Source organism: Sebastes fasciatus, chromosome 6 (assembly GCF_043250625.1).
Source record: "Sebastes fasciatus isolate fSebFas1 chromosome 6, fSebFas1.pri, whole genome shotgun sequence".
NCBI lineage: Eukaryota > Metazoa > Chordata > Actinopteri > Perciformes > Sebastidae > Sebastes > Sebastes fasciatus.
The window spans coordinates 1675349-1697965 of NC_133800.1; the positions used below are offsets into that span (position 1 = coordinate 1675349).

At 42.6% G+C, this 22617-nt stretch overlaps 1 protein-coding gene across 1 annotated transcript in view; it reads right to left on the reverse strand.

The window, feature by feature from the left end:
- The window catches only part of LOC141768758 (arrestin domain-containing protein 1-like), a 24883-nt gene extending 4196 nt beyond the window's left edge, over window positions 1–20687 (reverse strand). Inside the window, exons 1-7 of the mRNA XM_074637095.1 lie at window positions 20451–20687; window positions 14334–14444; window positions 13866–13916; window positions 4960–5114; window positions 2077–2259; window positions 1284–1460; window positions 1–235 (exon numbers count right to left, since the gene is read on the reverse strand). The exon at window positions 1–235 is cut by the window's left edge and continues 300 nt beyond it. Coding sequence (XP_074493196.1) covers window positions 1–235; window positions 1284–1460; window positions 2077–2259; window positions 4960–5114; window positions 13866–13916; window positions 14334–14444; window positions 20451–20568 — 1030 coding nt within the window. The 5' untranslated portion in view covers window positions 20569–20687. The remainder of the gene's footprint in view (window positions 236–1283; window positions 1461–2076; window positions 2260–4959; window positions 5115–13865; window positions 13917–14333; window positions 14445–20450) is intronic.
- Between the last annotated feature and the right edge of the window lie 1930 nt (window positions 20688–22617).

Sequence of the window (22617 nt, forward strand, 5' to 3'; positions counted from 1 at the left end):
TATGGGAGGACATCCTGGAGCGAGGGATGGGACGTGGAGCGGGTTTTGGGGCAGGGCGAGGGGGCAGAGTGGGATCGGTGGAGATGTTAGGGGTAGCGGCAGATGCTTGTGGATCTTCAGCTGCAGCAGAGGAGGAAGGAGTTGCTTTTTTGGAAGGGTGCAGTTTTTTGTCCAGTGAGACGTTCCCGATGTGGATGGGTAACGTCAACATGACATCTGGAGACTTTAAACTGACCTGATTAAGCAGAGGAAAAGAGAATGTTAGATTTCCTGGAAGAATACAGAATGTATACCCACAACCTAATCTTGTGTTTGATTCTCTTTCATTCTTTAGAATCCAAAACTCATAAATAACTAAATACAGTATGAATACGTGTTAGAGCAGCCAATCTAGACAGCACTCTGCTAGAGTTCTACAAGAAACCCTGGACACATGAATAATAATGATCCCTTTCTATGTTTCATCACCCTAAAAGCAACATGAGCATTTCACCAAGTAGTTGCAACAGACATACGTGTACACGTATATTATAAATATTGTCTTGATTTCATACTTGTGCCTATAGAATGTGTGTAGAAGTGTTTTGCTGGATTTTCATTCATTCATGCAGTTGGAAAAAGGTACAATATTAATATAGAAACCTCTCTTGCCCCGTGATGTGATGGGGCTGTTACACACTAATCCCACATTTGACATGACAAGAATCTCCTCAACTATTTCAAAATTCAAATTGGCCAATTCAAAGTGTTTCATGATTTATTAAAGATATTATTTCCTATATGCATAAGAGATGATAATAATAATAATAATAATAATAATAATAATAATAATAATAATAATAATAATAATAATAATAATAATAATAATAATTAAATACTACTTTTAATTAGGAGAAAAACAATAAGTGCATTTAATCTGTCTAGGTTTATTTAATCTTGTGCAGGTAGCCTTTAAATTCATGTAAATGTAATGCATTCAGTAGAGCCTTGTGCCATATTGGAAGTATTTCAGAAATATTACAGAAATATTACAGGCCCCAAATAGTCACATTGCCATTGGGAGGTTTTTGTAAAAGTGACTCGGGCACTCGTCCAGACATGAGACCAACGTGTAGAATCTCTACCACATTTATAGAAGGTGGTGTATGACTGAAAGGGGTTATAACGATGGATGTCCCTCAAAAGTTGTCTTCAAATGTCCTACTGTCTGTCCAACAATCAAAACGTGACCACTTCACAAGAAAACAGTGCTCAAAGTGTAACAGAGGATGAGCATATCTTACTTTGACATAATATTCAATCTTTATAAGATCACATCCAACGAGGGAGGACTGAGGAAGAGGAGGAACGATGATCTGTTCCTTCCACTCCACCTCCTTGCCAGCCTTCACCACACCACCCTCCACCTCTGCTATCGTCCTCACATCGTGGGTGGGCCTCTTTGTCTCATAGGTCACTCTCTGAAAACACACGTGGACATGGAGATTCATAAAGTGGAGAAGAGTTTATGAAGGTGACTGGGGGAATACAAATGCAGTCAATATAAAATCACAAGGGTTTATTACTGTGCTTTATGCCAATAGAAAAACCAGCTGCTATCTGAAGCCTCAATTATTAATGTGTCCTGCATTTGTACTTGTACATTTGTACTAATCTTTTAATTTGAATCTGTTTCAATATGTTTCAGCCACATGTGGGCACCACAAAAATCTGCATATACAACATTGGCATATAATCAATCACCTTATAAACTGATATGGCAAAATTGTTAGCAAACAGTTAGTGGTAATTCTCTTTGGCTTTCTTTCACATTAAAAATCATATTGATCCATTGGTAATATAAAGCACAGCTTTTAGCTGGATATCTCATGGTAGATTGTATTTGTTTCATAAGAATGTTTCACAAAGGTAAAGGTAAAATAGAGAAATCAGCAACAGAAGAAGCAGATAGATGGCCTATAATGGGAGATTTGGATTACTAAGATTAGTAATGGTTGTTCTTTGATACAGTGTATTTGGGTCTGTAAGCCTGAACAGAACATGCTCTTTACAGGTTTGGTCAGAAGAAGTGTTTACCTGCATCAGGCTGGCCGCCATGTTGCCTGTGGTCTTCCCAGACTGGTTGTGAATGGTGGCCAACACCTGGATGATCTGGCCTGGTGTGTAACCCTTCATGTCGGACTGGGCCTTCATGACCATCGTGCCCGTTTTCACCAGCATGTAGGTGAACTGCTGGGTCACTGCAGATGAACAGGTTCCCTGCATGGAGAAAGGAAGTGAAATAACATCAAGGATTTATCACATACACGTGTTTGTTAAAGGAACATTCAAATACGCTTATTTGTTTTCTTTCCTAGTTATATTACAAGGTAAGTGACAAGATAGATAGAGATCAATCTTGTGTGTGTGTTAACAGCAGAGCTGGAGTCAAGACATGGCTAGCATAGCTTAGCATTAAAGGTCCCATAGAAATACACACAGCCCATATTTAGAAACTGAGCTTTTGAAACAAGCCGTCAGGATTTCTGTCCATTTGTGATGTCACAAATATACAATATTTACAACATTTAACAGTTTTAAAACGTAAACATGGACCCAAGCTGTTGCCTAGCAACGCAATTCCGTTGCAATTCCATTGAAATGCACTAAAACGGAGCATTTCAGCCCGAGAGTAAATACAGGTATATTCAAGCAGACAGTATGAGGAAAATAAACATTAAAGTATGTAATCATGTTGAACCTGAAAATGAGCACGATATGTCCCCTTTAAGACTGGAAGCAGTGGGAAACGGTTAGTCTGGCTCAATCCAAACTGAATTTGCTCACTATTAAACAAGCTGTGTCTCATTAGTTTAATCAGTACACAAACAGAAAAGTAAAAATAACCAATTGTGGTAAGCTATTTCTTGGTGACCAAACACCGGGCACAGTGACTGTGCGTTGCTTCCGGGAGTCTTGTCATCTAGTGAAGTCGCCAGAGGTGTGGGCTTGAGTCACATGACTTGGACATGAGTCATGAATCTGATGACTTCAGACTTGACAAAATATAAAAAAAGACTTGACACTTTCAGCTTAACACCAGTGACTCTTATCATTTTTATTTCTCACCGGTTTAAATAACAAAATTTGTGGGCAGCACATTATAACAGCTGTAGCCAATTAACTTAATGGCGTACATTACTTGTCAAAAGGCCATGATAAAACTTGTGTGGCTGTTGTCTGGTTAATGTAATCGGCCAAAGCTCATTCGTGAGACCCCTCACTGTGTAACATTACTCTAATATTGCAAGTGGACTGGGTGTTTTTATAGTTGAAAAAGACCAACAGAGTCCCTACTCTTCTTTAATAAAAGAAAAGAAAAAAACTACCTGCTTCACATCAGTTTCAAATCAATGTAATAAGCTGATCAACAAAATAGTTAAGAAAAAGATTAGAAAATGAAGTATGCCAAATGAGTAGTCTACAGCTGTAAATGTGTCAAGTACATATTACTCAGCATTTCATATCTTCTCCTGCTCAGTTTTAGGGTATATGATCACAAATGACACTGTCACTCAACACTATAGTGCTTCTGCCTTCTCTGCCAACAAAAAGTCTTCAATTAAAGCTAGGGTTGATAATGTTGAGAAACTAGCAAGCGTAAAACCCAGCTCAGTGTTGCCAACTCTGTTCCTATGAAAGTGGCAGCACTAGCTCCAGAAGTCGCTGAATCTAGCAACAAAGTTGCCAAGTTGGCCACACTGACGTCCCTACAGGTCTGCCTTCAGGCCTCCCTTCAGCGTGAACATAAAGTGAACATAAATTTTGTCAGAGCATCTTATTTATCGATTGCTGTTGGGATATAATGAGAATTTCAATAAATGTAACAAAATATGTTTTTGAAGAACATCTTTAAACCCCAGCTTTAAACATTTGGGTTTAAGGTCAACATTTGTTACAAATGTTCAAATTTGATGACAGATTGATTCAATAAGGGATTCAAACTAGGTTCAGATTGGATAAAGTTATATCAAAATAACATACCAAGACACACCTGATGATCTTGCTTTTAAATGCCATAACATGTATCTAAAATTGATAATAACAGGGGCGCCCCATGTACCAAGGTCCTTACCGCAGCGGACCAGGGTTCAAATCTGACTTGTGGCCCTTTGCTGCATGTCGACCCCTCTCTCTACCCCTTTCATAACCATCTCTCTCTTTGGGCATTAAAAAGCCCAAAAAATAATCTAAGAAGAAAGAAAATTAATAAATAAATTAATAAATACATTAATAAATACTTCTTTAAATTGACTTACTGGTAACTGTTGAGTTGAGCTTCCCAGAGGAAGTGCAGTTGTTGCCACTGTGTTGTCAATGAATGTCAGCTTATTATCAATGACAGTACCCAGGGATTTGTAAATCTGAACTTGTTCAATGATCTGATTCTGAACCATAACTCATTGAATGGGCTTGTAGGTATTTCTTCTATCTTTAGTTTCAGTTATAAAACCACTGAACAAAGTCACCGACCACTGAGCCTTGATCATCAACATCAGTCATCTGCCAACTTCAGAAGGTGTCTCCCAGGACAACTTCTGCAGTCGTCGGTGTACAGTATGTTTAAAATAAGTGACAGAACACAGCCCTGTGGTGATCCAACATATCAGTGCCATTTAACCTGACACACTGGGATCTGTCCACCAGAAAATCTAAAATCCATCCAACAATGCCAGGGCTCACCAAATGCATCGGACAACCTGCACTGCAGATGGATAAACAGTCTTTTGTCAAGAAATAGTTCCAACACAAAACTACCCCTAAAACCACAGACATTTTACATGTATCTTGATGTAGGGATAAATGAACAAGAGCAAATGTTGGTGGTGAGTTTTTGAACTCTGAAGACTTAGAACAGCCTCATGTATCAGTCTGTCCAGTCAAGGATTGTCTATATACACATAACTAATAATGTCTCACCCATATGTCTTGCATTTCATTCAGGTTTAGAAGTCGTAGCAGGTAGAAAGCTTTCTCTGTGTTGTAGTCCTTGGCAAATCGCGGTGTGTCAATAAAAGCTCTCACTCTGTAAATGATCCTACCATAGTTGCCTTCAAAAGATGTCGGAGCAGTGTCTGTGGGAAAGACGTCAAATATGTATTAGTTTTTATCACATATAGCATCATTTGTTGTAACAGGGTTATTGCACTGATTACATTTTTCTGTTTATCTTTTCACTGGATTTTAAGACTTCAGACTAAGAAGTTTGACAATTGTGCAAAGGAATTATGGCAGACAATTTGACCATTTTATATCATAGCAGAGAATTACTGCTCACAGTATATAAGATGACAATACTATACAGGCACAACAAACCTGACAAATGACCAGTTATCTTCCTGACTTTTCATATATATATAAAAACAAGACTTGGAGCGCCTTGGTAGCAAAGTGGTTACAGTGCATGCCACATTACCACAACGCCCGGGTGTCAATACCAGCCTTGGGACTTTTGTTGCCCTCTCTCTCCCCCCATTTCAAGTCTCTGCCTATACACTGTCAAATAAAGGTAAAAATGAAAAAAAAAAATGAAAAGAAATAAACACGACTCCAGAGAGTGTCCTGATATACCTGCATGGACTCTAGAGTTGAAGGCACACATACGTTTGAATGACAGATTTAGATTCACAAAGGTAGAAAGACCGGTAGGGCTGCTTTTGAGTTTCTGTGGTTTTCCTCGTCACCCTGCGGAGAAGGCTTTACCTGGAAAAATTAACTCCAGCAGATGAGAGGCCTAACAAAGGCTAAACGCAATGGCTGCCTGTGTTCTTCTGTGCTTGAGAGCCCATCATAATTAACTGTGGCAACAATGTGTAGACAGGAAGTGAGGGACAAGGTGCACTGTTCTCTAAGAATCATGACTGACTGGGCCAAAAAAACTACCAAAAGTTGAACATTTTTAAATGGTTTGTGCATAGAAACTTAGAGTGGACAGTGTTGTTCAAATGTCTTTAAGGACAACAATATTTAGATATCACAAGTTACAAATGTCATTAACATAAGACACAGAAATGTGTTTTCTTGATCAGAGTTTGGTAGAGTAGCCAAACACTGTATTCAAGTAAAGGTACTGTTGCTTTGCAAAAAAGAAGCAGTGACTTTAATAAAATATATAGTTTGAAAAAACATGGCACACTACTTGGGGTCTTATTTATTTTCATACATCATTTATTTCAGTTATGATAACATTGTATTCACCAAAGCAATTACTAAGATCTGGGAACAAGGTGAAATCACTACAACAATGGTTAAGAAACACAAGCAGTCGGATGATCAGGCAGGATGGTAAATGGTAAATGGACTTGCATTTATATAGTGCATTTTCTAGTCTTCCGACCACTCAAAGCACTTTACACTACATGTCAACATTCACCCATTCACACACCCATTCATACACTAATGGCAGAGGCCGCTATCCAAGGTGCCAACCTGCCCATCAAGTTCTAATCTAAATGCTCACTCACACACTGACCGCACAGCCTTTGGGTGCAATTTGGGATTCAAGGACACATCGACATGCGGACTGGAGGAGTCAGGGATCGAACCGCCTGTCTTCCAATTTGTGGACGAACAGCTCTGCCTCCTGAGGATGTGCCTACTCAAATATATGCAGAACGCCACAGTATATAAGGCAGCGCACAAAGCGGTCTGCCATCCTGACCTACACCCTCTTCAGCGATCAGCGCAGGAGCAACAGGGCCCCCTTGGTAGAGGGCTCCGCCTGTGCTTATAGAACTAGGGTTACAATATCGCAACCTTCGTTCTAACTCACACAGACTGCGTCCGCTACTGGACTCTATGGGTACAATAGGTGAAGCCGGATGAATGCACAGCCTGGGCCCACATAACATTGACACAATCGCACTGATCCTGACTGGCTAAAGGTTATTCGCTGCAGCCCACCTACTTCTTTGTAACCTCGGCCCCCACAGCAGAGTAGTAGGGGGCCCCAGACAACCCAGGTAGTACACAACTGAACTGGGGAGAGCCATGGCCAACCCTGCAGGGTCCTCGACACTCACCCCACTGAACAAGGTAACCGACACAGCCACGCTGCGTGTAGAGTCTGCATGGACCACAGTGGGAGGGTCTCTTCCCGCCTGCCTGTAGGCTTGGGAGATACACTCACAAAGAAAGATCCAAGAAACGCCTGGCATGCCGCCAGGCGTTTCTTGGATCGGGCTTCAACATCCCCAAAGCACACAAACAGCTGTTCAGTTCGCCTGATGGGGGCCGTGTGTTCCAAATTCGGAACTGGGAGATGGAACTTCGCCTCCCTGTCCCCTGCATGGGGAAGAAGAAAAAAAAAAAAAATCTGCTTCACCACCTCTGGGTGAAGCCTTTCATGACCTGAGTTCAGCTCTCCGGTTTTCCAGTCCCGGAATGCGCAGAGCCTTCAGAGACAACAGGTGCTCTGAGGCCCACAACCACAGAATCTCCATCCAACAGGAGAGCAGACCGAACTCTGCCCTGCCTGATGAAATAGGCCACGTGGTGTGGTTGTTGGTCCTCACCATCAAGTGTTTCCCCCGTATCAGGGGCCTGAAGTTCTGGAGGACCAAGAATACTGTCTGAAGATCAAGGAGGTTGATGTGTCGGTCCTCTGCCAGAGGCCACACCCCACCAACTGCTCTCCCCAGGCAGGTTCTCCCCCACCCCATCAGAGACGCATCCATGGACACTGTGATGTAGGAGGTCACTCATCCCAGTGGCGTTCCCTTCAACACCCCAGTAGGGTAGGTCATTCTCTACCAAGGGGGAATGGTAATCAAGCACCGCTTGTGCTTCTTGGCATCCAAGCGGAGGCTGGAAAACCACCTATTCAGGCACTGCATGTGCAGCAGCCCCACCACTAGGGTGGGTACAGATGGCCGTCCATCTGTGTTCCAACAGAGTGGCCCGCAGCCTGCATGCATCGAGCAAAACCCTAAAATATTCCACCTGTTGGTGTGGCATGGGGCTGCTCTTCTTCCAGTTGATCACGTACCCCAACTTAGTTAGGTCTAAGTTCAATTGGGCCGTGGGGAACATAGCCCATTCTCTGGACTTGGCTGTGACGATTAAGTCGTCGAAATAAAAGAAGACCCTCATGCCACGGTCGCGCAGTGGGTGCAGCGCAGTGGGTGCAGCGCAGTGGGTGAAGCGCTGTGGGTGCAGCGCTGTGGGTGCAGCGCTGTGTCCACACATCTGCTGAAGGTGCAAGAGACCAGGGAGTAGCCAAACGGCAGCCTGTTGTACTTGTAGGCTATTCCCTGGAAGGTGAAACGCAAGGATTTCCTGTGTTTTGGAGCTGCCTCAACATGAAAGTATGCGTCTTTCAAGTCAATGGTGGTGAACCATTTGTCCGGTTGAACCAGTTTCAGAAAAAACTCACCGTCTCAGATCTGGTGTGTGTCTGCAAGTTAACCAGTGTGCTGGCATGCTTCATTTACAGCTCTACCACTGTAGCTCAGTGGTAGAGCTGGTTATCTGTATGTACTGTATATGATAAATGTAATAAAGTTTAAGTTTAAGAAATAACCCAGCGGTTTCCTTCAATCTGCAACATCTGAACACAGCACAGCAGTAAAGATGGCATTCAACAGTTCGAACCACAATTCTTCTCTGCTGGTTCATCCACGAAAATGACAGAACCAACGCCAGCGGAGCTAACAAAGCAGCACGCTAATGCTAAGTAACATCTCTCTCTTCATGGACTGTTCACGTAATGTTAACTGGGCATTAGCATATCGTAACAGTACACGATTAGGCACAGGACTGTTTTACTTTGCTATTGTACGTGTATTGATTTGTTGAATGCATTCACTGAGCTTTATTGTTGTGATATTGTGTAGTCAGGTCATTTAGGTAGCTGGCTGATGTGTTAGTTTTACTTCACACAGACACAGTCTTGCATGAACACTAACCATCTTTTCTAACCCAGCGTATTACCCAACACACATTAGGATAATGTATACCCTGAAATACCCTACATTCAGATATAAACGCAGATGGGAAACTCAAAAGTTCCAGCTCACATGTTCCTTTGTTTCTGATCAGACCACGTGTGTTCATGCTCGTGCATGCAGCAGAACACGCCAGCAGAACAAAGAAACACACACACACTCTTTACAGCAAGCCCTCACTGCGCTTAGTTAAATGTGCTCACCTCGGCTGTGAGGAGGGCGGGGCCAGGGAGCCTCTGACGAGGCAACCCGTGAAGTAAATGGATGGTAAATGGACTAGCATTTATATAGCGCTTTTCTAGCCTTCTGACCACTCAAAGCACTTTTACACTACAAGTGGAGGCAGCAGAAGGAAATGGTGCTCTATCCCACTGATGTTCCACGAACTTTAACAAAAGTAAGTCTGAGACAGCAAGGCAGTCAGTCTGAGAAGATGCCAACGAGATGCCCAACACACCCAAATTGTTAGCAGCTGCAGCTAGCTGCGCTCCCAGTTGAAATATTTTGTCAAAATATTCCAGCATTTCCCTTTCATGCAGCAGCGGCGGTAGAGGCTCCCTGCTCTCTGACCAGCCCACTGACTGTGGAAGCAGTTGGGCCGTGAGGCCCTCGTCGAGGGGGGGCACACCAGGGTAAGATACCTCTGTGCAACTCTGCACCCTGAGAAAATCCACAAGACCTGCAACCAGGGCTCTCGTCTTCAGTGGGACTGTACTGGCCCCTCACCCTCGTGTCGCCGGCGTCCCCGCTCCTCTGCCTGCCTGCCTTCACTCAGACAGCGCGTGCGTTCTCGCGTACTCGCTCCACCTCTAGACGTGAACGCGCGCTCACTCCACACTGCAGAGGAGTTAGTTTAGCTCTGAGAATATCTAGTGGACGTTTGTGCAGAAATAACTGCTGCAGCTTCACCAGACCAACAGAGGTTTCCTGTGTCTTGTGAAATGACGGGGCTCCGCAGAGAGAAACGTTATCGTCTCGTTACCGACCAGGTGCCGGTGTCTCCCTGCTCACTCCGGCTGCGGGCGGAGGAAGACGAGTTTCTCGCTGCAGAGCCCCGCTGCCTCAGCCTGCGCTGAGGCAGGAGAAGCAAACACAGTATCAGCATTGATTCATGGAGAGACCTCCGTCTGGTCAGCTAACATTACTGCCAAGCAGCTGAAATATAGAGTGATATTGTGATTTAGCTGACGTGTGTCGCCTCACTGTTTTGAGCGATGCTCGTTCATGTCTATTTAGAGCGAGCACAAGCTCGAGCCCGACGCTGACTTTCGTTGATTTCACGGCCACAGGTGTCGCTGTTAAGAAGCATTTCTGAAAGTTACAAATAGTCCCTTTAATAGACTGAGCTACTTTTTAATTCTGCACACCACAAACAGCTCTACTCTGCACCTTTATAGACTGGTTTTACTGTATTCTACAACAATGTACAGCTTATTCTGCACTTAAGTCTATTTTTAAAAACTCTCTACCTCAGTTCTTATCCCACATTATATTCCATATTTGACATTTCTTAATATCTATATCTCCTATATTATATTATCCAGCACTATGTCACTTTCTGCACTATATTCACATTTTTAATAGTCCCATATCTCAGTTGTTAACCTGCACTATATTAATTTTTAACAGTTTCTTCATCTCCTGTTATTTTTATATCTGGTATATTTTTTTATACTCTGTATTACTTACTTGTGCCGTTTTTACTAATATGTTTGCACTATGGAACTGTGATGCTGGAAACTTGAATTTCCCTCGGGATCAATAAAGTTACTATCTATCTATCTATCTATCTATCCATCCATCTATCTAAAAAGGTTGTCAATTGTATTGCATAATGTTTTGTTTTAAATGTGCACAATGTTATGTGAATTTGTTGGCAGTAATACTGATTCTGTTATGTGAAATTAATGCTTTTCCAAAATAAAAATTAAATTACAAAAAAAAGAATTTCGAAAATGGCTATAGTTCCCCTTTAAAATAAGTTGAATCAGTATTTCTAAACAAAACTGATGGCAGTATTTCCTATGAGGCCTTTGTATTGGTTGCATTAGAGTGCACAGAGTACAAACATAGACTATACATGCAAGACCCGGTTGCCCAGTGGTTACAGACAGATTGTCCTTTAAAGCTGCATATATGGAGTCAGATCAGTCTCAGTATTAATGAATGTATACAGAAGAATTCACAAATGTATTTTGTGATTTATATATAAATGACTGGTTGCGTCCGAAATGCCATGCTAACATGTTATTTAGTACGCTAAAACAGTATGTGGGATTTTTTAGAATGTCCAAAACCTTTGTATGGAACTAATAGTAAGCGAATTGAATTCTATTCTGGAGATAAATTACAGTATCCAAACTCTGGACACTACGGCGGCATAAATATAGTACGCATATTGGGTATGTAGTGCATTGTATGCGATTTCGGACACAGCCTCTCTCCACAAAATATTTTTCAATGCACACAAAAATAGTTATTGCTGCATATAAATGAAAAATAAATCCTCATAAAAACATAAGGTTCACAAATATATTTCTGATGCACACAGATATTTCTTGATCTAAAATAATATATCAATGTAATAGAAATCCACAAATATATGTATTTAAAAGTACTTGCAATTTTCATCTATCTCAGACAGACTGATTGATTGAGTCAGACTGATCTGACTCCATATGCATTGATTGATCTGATTTTGCCACCTGAGGACAGTGAAACAAACTGTAAACATGACATTGACATAACGTCACCTTATAAAGTCGATATGGTAAATAGGCTTGGGTAATATAACGAGATTATCGTTTGACATGATATTGATTGGCCATGATAATGGTCCTCACCTGTCAACAATAACAGAACGATATTTAATTATGTTGAGTACAGGGATTCCACCAGTATACTGCAAGCCAGACAGGCCTGAGCCGGGCTTGATGGGGCAAAGTATCAGGGAATTATGTATTTTTAAGATATTTTTTAAACTAAAATGCGTTCTACAAGTAGCAAACTCCTTTAAGGAATAACTCAGTGCGTAGGTTGCGTGCTTAACGCTAGCGAGTGTCGGTGTTTGCGGTCAAGAGAGAGACAGACAGAGAGAGGGAGCGTGTGTGTGTGTGTGTGTGTGTGTGTGTGTGTGTGTGTGTGTGTGTGACGGAGTGACGATGAGTATGAAGTCAGCCATAACTAGCTGTGAGCGTAGCAGTGCAGTGTGTGTACAGTTTAGGCTGTCGGTGAATAAATGCTACAACTCCTCAAGACACAAGCCAAGTTCCAGTGTCTTGTAGGATTTTTCCATACATGACTCGACGCGTCAGCCCAGCACGGCAGGGATTTACGTATCCATTACAACAGTTACCCGCTACTCAAAGGAGCGGCTGTATACGTGATAAACACATTTCATTTCTAATGTTATTCACAATAAAAGTCCCCCATTACTTTGTTATTCAAAAGCTTTTATTATGAAACAGCAAAATCAGGAAATGTTGAGTTTTCATCAGCAGTAACTTAACACGACTCCTATGCAGCTGAAAAGTGAAAGGTAAAATAAAGCAGATATCTGAAAGTACAAACAGTGAAGTCGGAGATTCAGTTAGAAGCTACAAAAGTAGTGAAAGCTGAACACACACCGTCTTTCTCTCTGGTCTCTTGCACACTTGTTTGAGGGGGAGAAGGGGGGGGTCATTGGCGATAGTTTGGTTTTAAACCAAACGAAAAAGGAGAGCCAGAAAACGTGAACAAAGTGATTTGTAAACTGTGCGATAAACAAGTCGGAACTAAAGATGGAAACGCCACAAATCTCCGCTCCCATCTTAGAACTCACCATCCAGAATACGATAGTCTGCCAACCACTTCCTCCACAAAGAGCAGCCGGAGACCAAAACTCCTCCCACGGTGAGCAATCAGCCCTCAATCAAAAGTAAAAAAATATAAACGTTGGCAAGACTACACGAGAGCCGTTACTAGTCACCAGCTGATTGATCTGATTTATTGATCTCAGCGCTAACTGTCTATACATTGTGGCCACTTATGGGTATTGCAATGTATGTGTCTCCAGTCCATAGATATTTACATCTACATGCGTCTCTCTTCAGCTTTTTGTGGACGATGATATCGTATATCTTTTTTTTCTTGAGGGAAATATCACCCAACCCAATATGGCGACCATGTAGCAAACTGTTTACATGTCCAACTGACACAGATCAACATAAGCATTCATTTTGAGTCATATTTGTGGACACCAATAGTGTCCAATATTTATTCTCCTTTTACATGTAGCTCTATTTTGATCTCCAACAACTCCTGAGAAAAATATCTGACTCTTCAGCTGCTTAATGCTCCACTATGTCCACCAGCTAGTCCTTAACTGTGTCTGTCTGCTGTTTGGTGCTGAGCAGGTACTGTACAGTGGGTTTATCGGAGCATTTTCACTGAAAACAGCGTTCTGCTATTGAGAGCAGCGAGAGTGAAACAAAATAGTACAACAAAAACAAAAACAATGAGCACAAAAAGGCAAAAAAGTTCTGTAGAGCTGAGGGGAACTGCAGAGTTGGTGATAATTCTCTGTGGGTTATTTAACATGAGTGACCCCATTTCACATTACACGCTCATTGGATCCGTTGTTAATATACAAATATTGACTAGAGCAGCTTAAGCTGAATAAGTTGGACTGCTTCAAACAAATACTGGGTAGCAGTGCAATGTTTCACAAAGCACTCATAAGCCCCAGTGAATAAGAAGTGGGATAAGAGCCCCATCCTCACTGATGCTGAACCACAAGGGAAGTAGGGTAAACATCAACATGCCAGGACATGCCTGTCAAAACACACAAACACAGGAAAGAATGTGCAATAACGTGTTCATCCCAACACTCCATGCTCCTACCTGGTATGAGAAACTTGAAGGGAAAAGTGTGTTCTCCTTGTTTCATGGTTCCTGTACGGGACGCAGAGAGCACAGTTAACATCCGTCAGTTTCCCACCAGACAGATATGCCTCGGGGCTGCATGCAGTATCAACAGTGGAAAATGGGACCCTACACTACAACAGTTTACACTTCAATTATTTTTAATCTTTCAATCGTAGAAAATAAAACTATTGTTTCATTGTTACAAAATTGTGTGTGTGGATAGTTTTTTTCACCCTGTGTATTTTGACGTTTCCTGTGGTAAACCAACTCACAAAGAAGTAGGCTATTTAAGGCCAATTGAGCACTCTAATCTGTGACTGGACACTTGCCTCGATATGAACTCTTCTGATGTGGTAAACTGCACCTACTGGATACTACTAGCAGGATAGATCAAACTCTTTGGATCAGTTTTGTAGTTAACATTTCAATTGCTCGGCAACGTACCTTTGTCTGCAACAGAGACGGTACTGTTGAAGTACTGCTCCTCCACCGTCCATGCCGTGTCATTTACCTTACTGGTGATCCCACAGAAACCGTTGCAGTTCACTTTGATGGCTGCAAATAAGAATACACAGACTTAAGGATTTAGCCACAGAGAAATTTCTAAGCAGCTACAGCATCAAACACTTCTCATATGCAAAAAATTTCATTAAGCAGACAGTCATTTCCTCTCTGGGCAGAATCAAAACAGCAGTGTGTTACACTAAAGTGCAGAGATAAAAGAGGAAAGAGGAGATGCCCACTAGCAGGCCTACTATGAAACCCAGCACTCGTGCAAATATGTAACTGAAGAAAGTACTGTACTGACATTCTAAGTTATCCAGCTGAGTTTGTTCTCGCCTCAATGTTTAAATTGGCCAACTATAGAGTAGTGAAGTAAGCACAATTAAAGCCTAACCAAGCAGTTCTATTCTTTTCCGTACACTAACTATCAGGTGACCCGCTGTTAGAACATTTCCAACGGTTGGAGTGAATCATCATCAGTGCATGTGAAAAAAAATTATAATGTACAACACTGTGTTGTAGGGGGTTGGTAGGAACAGGTTTGGTTATTAGCAAATCTAAAAAAATTATTGGCAATTATTACTAAGCATTAATAGTAACAAGGCAACAGCCTGGAATCTGGGACCAATAACCAAATTGTTGATACAGTCTCAAAAGGATTGTTCACTCAAAATGACAGTATTTAAACACAACTTTACATTTATGAGGTGAAAGGTGAAGGGTGAATCCGAGCACTGACTCTCACAACCAGCTGTTACTACAACAGCTGGTTGTAGTAACATTTCATTGCCTTCGAGCGCCAGGTCGGTACTTTCAGAGGTCTGAATCCCTAGGACTCTGGCGTTGTTGTCGTATCTCCTAGCAGGGCGCATCTGTGTCTCCCATGCCATCTGCGCATACTTCCTGATCTTCTGCATGGTGAAATAGTTTGAACTGCTGTACATGGTTACATCATAACGCACACTTTGGTGGAGGTTGTGCAGGAACAGGGACTTAAAGGTGTGTTCCTCCTCCAGGCCCGGGGTGTTGTGTCCCTGAAAGTACGCGGCTCTCAGGCATAATCTCTTGAGGACTCATGCGTTTTATGCATGACAGCGAAAGTGCAGAGAGTGGCAGAAGCTTGGTCTGTGTATGGTGAATAGTCCTCTAGCAGAGCTTTACAGAGTGCTGGATAGCGGTCCCAGATCTCTGGTGCAAGGGTTTCCATGAAGACATGGACGCTTCTAGCCATGGTTTTCCAGACAAACTTAAGCTTCTCACGTGATGAAGCGTGAGGTAAATCAAGAAGACAGCGCTCGATCTCCCTGAGGTAGTTGTCGATGTTGGACTCTCGACTACTTGGGTCAAAGCGCTCGATGTCCTTTGCAAGGGACTCAAGCTGACGGGTATGCAGGCCTTGATCTCGGGCAGGTAAGGGCCGTCCGAGTCATCCGAAGACCTGTAGTCGCTTGGATCTCCATAGTGACAAGGACGACTGCTCCCCCTTCATGCAGGGGACGGAGTTCGATCAGGGTGAGGTCGCGAGCTACGTGACGTGTACCAATCATCAGCGTATGAGGGCCTAAAGCCACTCGTGCCTCGGGAGTAACTCCCCCCTTTCCGGGATGGAGATGGAGATCGGTCAAAGCGCAAGGTGACACGACTCTGGGTGGATTGGGGTACACTCCTGGAGGGCAGTGAACCTGTGTCCACCGGGCGGGCTGTTACTGGTGCACCGTGACTGTAAAGGGTGATGAGGTTGGAGGATGTCCGGCCAGGAGCCTTTAAGGTTTGGCTGGATGGGTCGGAAGCAGAACCCTTCCCAGTGTCTGAGTCAGGTGACTTTTGGGCTAACAGGTCGGCAGCGGTACGTACCTGGCCGTCCTGAGCCCTTTTTGGATGTAGGATTTAGGATGTTAATGAAGTGACTCTAGCACCTCTAGTGAGTAGGGATGTCACGAGAACCGATACTTCAGTACCAAGTCGATGCCCAAATTCTATAAATGTGACGGTACTCTTTTTCTACAGTACCGAAGGTACCGTACGATGCCTGTAATGGTCATTGGTAGGGATGTGACGGTGAGCAAAATTTCCCACCGGTTAATAAACTTGTGACAACACCGCTGTCACCAATTACACCGGACATTTTACAAGAAAAGATGACGGTCAATATGTGCAGAGCGCTGACTCTAATCTTTACCGTCGGTTGGCGGTGTGTCTGGCCTCTCCAGTAGCGTTTTTGCTGCGGGGCTCCGCTGCAGGGTTCTACCTGGCTCTATCCGTCTCGCGGCGATTACCTTATTAATGTTATGGTTCCCTTATTGCATTGGGATTAAACATGAAATATTGCCAAAAAGGTGCGTTTTCTTTTCACTTCGACAACAAATCCTCTGCATTTTCTCGGTCTGTCAACTCTCTCGTCCCTGTGTGACTCCTGCTACTCTGAGCTGACAGACCAGATGCATTCACGGTCAGTATGTAGCGTCCGTCGTCTGACTATCGATTGATAACATGCCGCTGATATGCCAAAATGAACAAAATGGGTCAATTCTTTTTATTTATTACTTAAAGGCTACATGCATCAGTTTTTTGTAATGTTCAAATGTTTTTAATAATAGAGTATGTTGAATTTTGTACCGTGGTATCCATTTGGGTAACGAGAATCGTGGAAATTCACTGGTATTGGTATCGACTACTAGATTTCTGGTATCGTGACATCCCTACTAGTGAGTAACAGCTATGTTGGTGTGTTAGGGATTTCAAAACCAAATAGCAACCAAAATTGATATTTAAATTAAAAATGAAAATAACTAACCACTACTACACACTGAAACAATCCACAGCCCACAACTGACTATATGTTTGACAAATCGTGTGCAAATTAATTTTAAAAAAATCGAAATTTCTGAAAAATGAATAACCCAAATGTGACAAATCTGGATTATTGTGCATAAATATTGCAATAAAACTGGTATTAGAAAGCCTCACACAGGGGCACCAATTGTGTGGGGGAGGAGCAAGAGGAAGCACGAGGCGGACGTGACCACGCAAGAGGTTACGTCACGCGAGAGGTTGCTCCTAATGGAGCACGAGGCCGCGAAAATTTGCGTCCTTGTACCTGCCCTCTGCTTATATCTCCGGTGAGACTGTGGGCGCGTCACCGGAAACTTTCCCAAAGTTCCTGTGAGCCCAATCCAATGGGAGATCAGGAATTGAATTCAAATGAAATCTCGCACCCAGGTGAGGGATTTCAAAGAATTGGCGGTTAGTCTTTGTCCCCTTTGTTTAGGCTTTTCTTTTTCCATGTAGGCCTGTTTTAAGGCGTCTGGCCTTACAGGCCGCTCTTTGTTCCAAAAATCTGGTGTGGTCCCAACAGTGTACATTACTTAAAATCAGTGTACATTACTTAAAATCAACAAAAAAGTTTTGTTAATTTTGAATTAAATAATAATAAAAAATCAACAAGTATATAAAATTATGTTCCAAAATCATGAGAAAATAAGCAGTTCTCTCTGCTCTGAAACGCTGAGGGTGTGTCCCCTGAAGGCGCTGAATCCACGGCCAATCGCAGGTGAGGGTTGATTACTTATGTACAGTTACAGTATAAAGGTCAGTTGTTGGCCATCTCACTGCTGTGTGCTGCTTGGCTCCTCAAAATGTCAACTTGGCAAAAACCACCTTGGCGATCACATGGTCAAAAGTGTTCTGAATTCATTTTGTTGTTTCACAACAAATTGATATATATGGTTTTAAAAAAACACTAAAAAAGCATTACTTAAGAAGAAACTTTCGTAATTAATAAGTGTTCTTAGGTGTGTAAGGGTAATAAGGGCATTCCATGTTAAATGATGATATTTATCTGTTAGATCATGATAGATTCAGTCGGGGAGGCACTGTCATGTTGAAACAGGAATGGGTCAAACATAAACTGTCTTAAAGTTGGACGAACACTAGGGCTGTGTATTGGCAAGAATCTGGCCATACCATACATATCACGAATCAGGGGTTACGATTCAATATATTGTGATACTGTAAGTAAGGCTATATACTGCAATTTTGTTATCTAATTTTAGTAAAACTGTCATAGTATAAAAAACACACCACCATATGCATAAAATCTGAGTAAAAAAGGTGACTTAGTTTATGCAATCAGAACAGTGGGATCTGCATTTGTATTTATCACGGTCCCCGTAACATCCAACATCATAGCACTACTTTGAGAGAGCACATCTCTTTGTAAGTGAAATAAAGTATTGATTGAGTTAATCTTTGCATGTTTACTATTAATTAAAAATCAATACAGTGTTTTTGAGAATGGATACAGTATCCCAACTCATAATATTCCGATATTCGATTTTTTTCTATATATTCTTACACCCATAACGAACACTGTGGTCTAAAATATCACTGTACTGTATGGTTCCTGTAGCAGAAAGATATCCCTTCATTGGAACCAAACGCGGGAAAACTGACCCAGACCAACAACAGTATATGTCCACATCCACATTTTATAAAATCTAACTCTTTTCGGTCTAAAAACACCACAAAAACAAAGCTAAAACATATCCATCGCATCCCAGGTGAACAGCGATGACTGAAACATATTTGATTTTTAATGCAATGTCAATATTTGCCCAGTAATATGTCTCAGGGCCCAACCCACTTCATAATCCATCAGTGATTCAAAGTGTTGCAATGGGAGAGAGTTTGTTTCCTCTGTGACGCCGACAGTCAGACCAGCTCTACTTGATGTGGAATGTAAACAGACTGGAGGGCCCGCAAGCATTCAAACAGAAACTCCCAAACACATAAGAGCTGCTCTCAGCAAGACAACAGATAACAAAGAGAGAGAGAGAGAGAGAGAGAGAGAGAGAGAGAGAGAGAGAGAGAGAGAGAGAGAGAGAGAGAGAGAGAGAGAGAGAGAGAGAGAGAGAGAGAGAGAGAGAGAGAGAGAGAGAGAATGATCAAGAAGAAAGTGTCACTTAATAATTAGGGCACAAAGTGAATCTAAAGCCTGTGAGAAATGGGCTCCAGCACATGCACTGTAAGATGTAAAACAAGACTAGGTCGAAATGTAGTATATGGCTGGACAGTGTGTGGCATGCAATAGATCTGGAATGAGCAGCAGGCAATGAGTGGAAACACTGTAAGGGCAGAAAAATGTTCCACTGAAGTACGCAAACGGAAATCCCAACACCTGACCCAGGTGGCACAAACACACAACCCAGCAGAGCATCCCACTGTAGAGAAGCACAGGACTGAACACTAACAGACCACAGACAGTAAGCATCATGGAATAACACTTCCAGAGAGCTACAGTAGACTCCTATAGTAGATGTTCCAGGTCACAGAGAGGAATATACAGTACAGTATATAACTGAGGGGAGTTTACATTTTATATTAGTAGATATTGTATAGACTGATTTTAGGTCAATAAATAAAAGTTTAATTATTTCCCCAACTTCTTTTTCATTTATAGGAGTGTGTATGTATGAAATTTGGACATCTGGTGATTTTTAAAAAAAACAAAACTTAAAGATTAAGTGTTCTTTTATGGGCTGAGAAATTTCTCCAACTTAGACTAACTCTGAAAAATAATAACGTTTTTGAGCGTTTCCTGTTGGAATGTTTGACTGCAACAGTTCATTGAATGAATAGAACATTTTAAAAAATCAATTTAAAATAAAGTAAGGGGTCTATTTTTTGTTAACGTTAAATATTTCTGTGGGAGGGGTGGGGAGGACTCGTGATCTGTCTCTAGGATGATGATAATGGGAGAAATATCATTAGCCCATTAGGTGCCATTATAACCTGTGACTGAAACCCAGAATCAACCTGTAGGAACATTACAGGAACATTAGAATACAGCTGTAGGAATCCCTTTAAAGCCAGTACTACCGCACACTATCTGATCAACATTAAAGTGATTTTAGCGGGTTATTCTCATGGTAAAAATCATGTGAGGCTAATGTACAGCCTATGTAATCTCGGTTAAAAGCTTTACTTCCTTATTTAGCGACGGCGACGTTTTGTCCCCAGGTGCGCTGATGTTGTCGGAATAAGCGAGCTGTGTCTCACCTTTACACTGCAGCGGCTGGCCCAGGCGGAACTTCACCGTTCCAGAGATAGAGTCGCCCGGACTGTACACCACTTTGTTTTTGTCAAACGTGATCTCAAACTCTTGAAGTTTCCCCATGTTTCCCCCGATCACAGCGAGACGGAGTGGAGATCACCTGTACCTGTAGGCTCCAACAACATGCGCATTAACCACTCTCTGGACCCGCCTCCTCACCTGACGTCACTGACCGCTCCATGATGAGACAGACAGTCAGGTGTAAGCAGGAAGAGAGCAGATGATCAGGTGTATGCCGGAAGAGAGCAGATGATCAGGTGTAAGCAGGTAGAGAACAGATGATCAGGTGTATGCAGGTAGAGAGCAGATGATCAGGTGTATGCAGGTAGAGAGCAGATGATCAGGTGTATGCGGGTACAGAGCAGATGATCAGGTGTATGCAGGTACAGAGCAGATGATCGGGTGTATGCAGGTAGAGAGCAGATGATCGGGTGTATGCAGGTAGAGAGCAGATGATCAGGTGTATGCAGGTAGAGAGCAGATGATCAAGTGTATGCAGGTAGAGAGCAGATGATCAGGTGTATGCAGGTAGAGAGCAGATGATCAGGTGTATGCAGGTAGAGAGCAGATGATCAAGTGTATGCAGGTAGAGAGCAGATGATCAGGTGTATGCAGGTAGAGAACAGATGATCAGGTGTATGCAGGTAGAGAGCAGATGATCAAGTGTATGCAGGTAGAGAGCAGATGATCAGGTGTATGCAGGTAGAGAGCAGATGATCAAGTGTATGCAGGTAGAGAGCAGATGATCAGGTGTATGCAGGTAGAGAGCAGATGATCAAATGTATGCAGGTAGAGAGCAGATGATCAGGTGTATGCAGGTAGAGAGCAGATGATCAGGTGTATGCAGGTAGAGAGCAGATGATCAAGTGTATGCAGGTAGAGAGCAGATGATCAGGTGTATGCAGGTAGAGAGCAGATGATCAGGTGTATGCAGGTAGAGAGCAGATGATCAGGTGTATGCAGGTAGAGAGCAGATGATCAGGTGTATGCAGGTAGAGAACAGATGATCAGGTGTATGCAGGTAGAGAGCAGATGATCAAGTGTATGCAGGTAGAGAGCATATGATCAGGTGTATGCAGGTACAGAGAAGATTATCAGGTGTATGCAGGTAGAGAGCAGATGATCAGGTGTATGCGGGTACAGAGCAGATGATCAGGTGTATGCAGGTAGAGAGCAGATGATCAGGTGTATGCAGATGATCAGGTGTATGCAGGTAGAGAACAGATGATCAGGTGTATGCAGGTAGAGAGCAGATGATCAGGTGTATGCAGGTAGAGAGCAGATGATCAGGTGTATGCAGGTAGAGAGCAGATGATCAGGTGTATGCAGGTAGAGAGCAGATGATCAAGTGTATGCAGGTAGAGAGCAGATGATCAGGTGTATGCAGGTAGAGAGCAGATGATCAGGTGTATGCAGGTAGAGAGCAGATGATCAGGTGTATGCAGGTACAGAGCAGATTATCAGGTGTATGCAGGTAGAGAGCAGCTGATCAAGTGTATGCAGGTAGAGAGCATATGATCAGGTGTATGCAGGTACAGAGAAGATTATCAGGTGTATGCAGGTAGAGAGCAGATGATCAGGTGTATGCGGGTACAGAGCAGATGATCAGGTGTATGCAGGTAGAGAGCAGATGACCAGGTGTATGCGGGTACAGAGCAGATGATCAGGTGTATGCAGGTACAGAGCAGATGATCAGGTGTATGCAGGTAGAGAGCAGATGATCAGGTGTATGCAGGTAGAGAGCAGATGATCAGGTGTATGCAGGTGTATGCAGGTAGAGAGCAGATGATCAGGTGTATGCAGGTAGAGAGCAGATGATCAGGTGTATGCAGGTACAGAGCAGATGATCAGGTGTATGCAGGTAGAGAGCAGATGATCAGGTGTATGCAGGTAGAGAGCAGATGATCAGGTGTATGCAGGTACAGAGCAGATGATCGGGTGTATGCAGGTAGAGAGCAGATGATCAGGTGTATGCAGGTAGAGAGCAGATGATCAAGTGTATGCAGATGATCAGGTGTATGCAGGTAGAGAACAGATGATCAGGTGTATGCAGGTAGAGAGCAGATGATCAAGTGTATGCAGGTAGAGAGCAGATGATCAGGTGTATGCAGG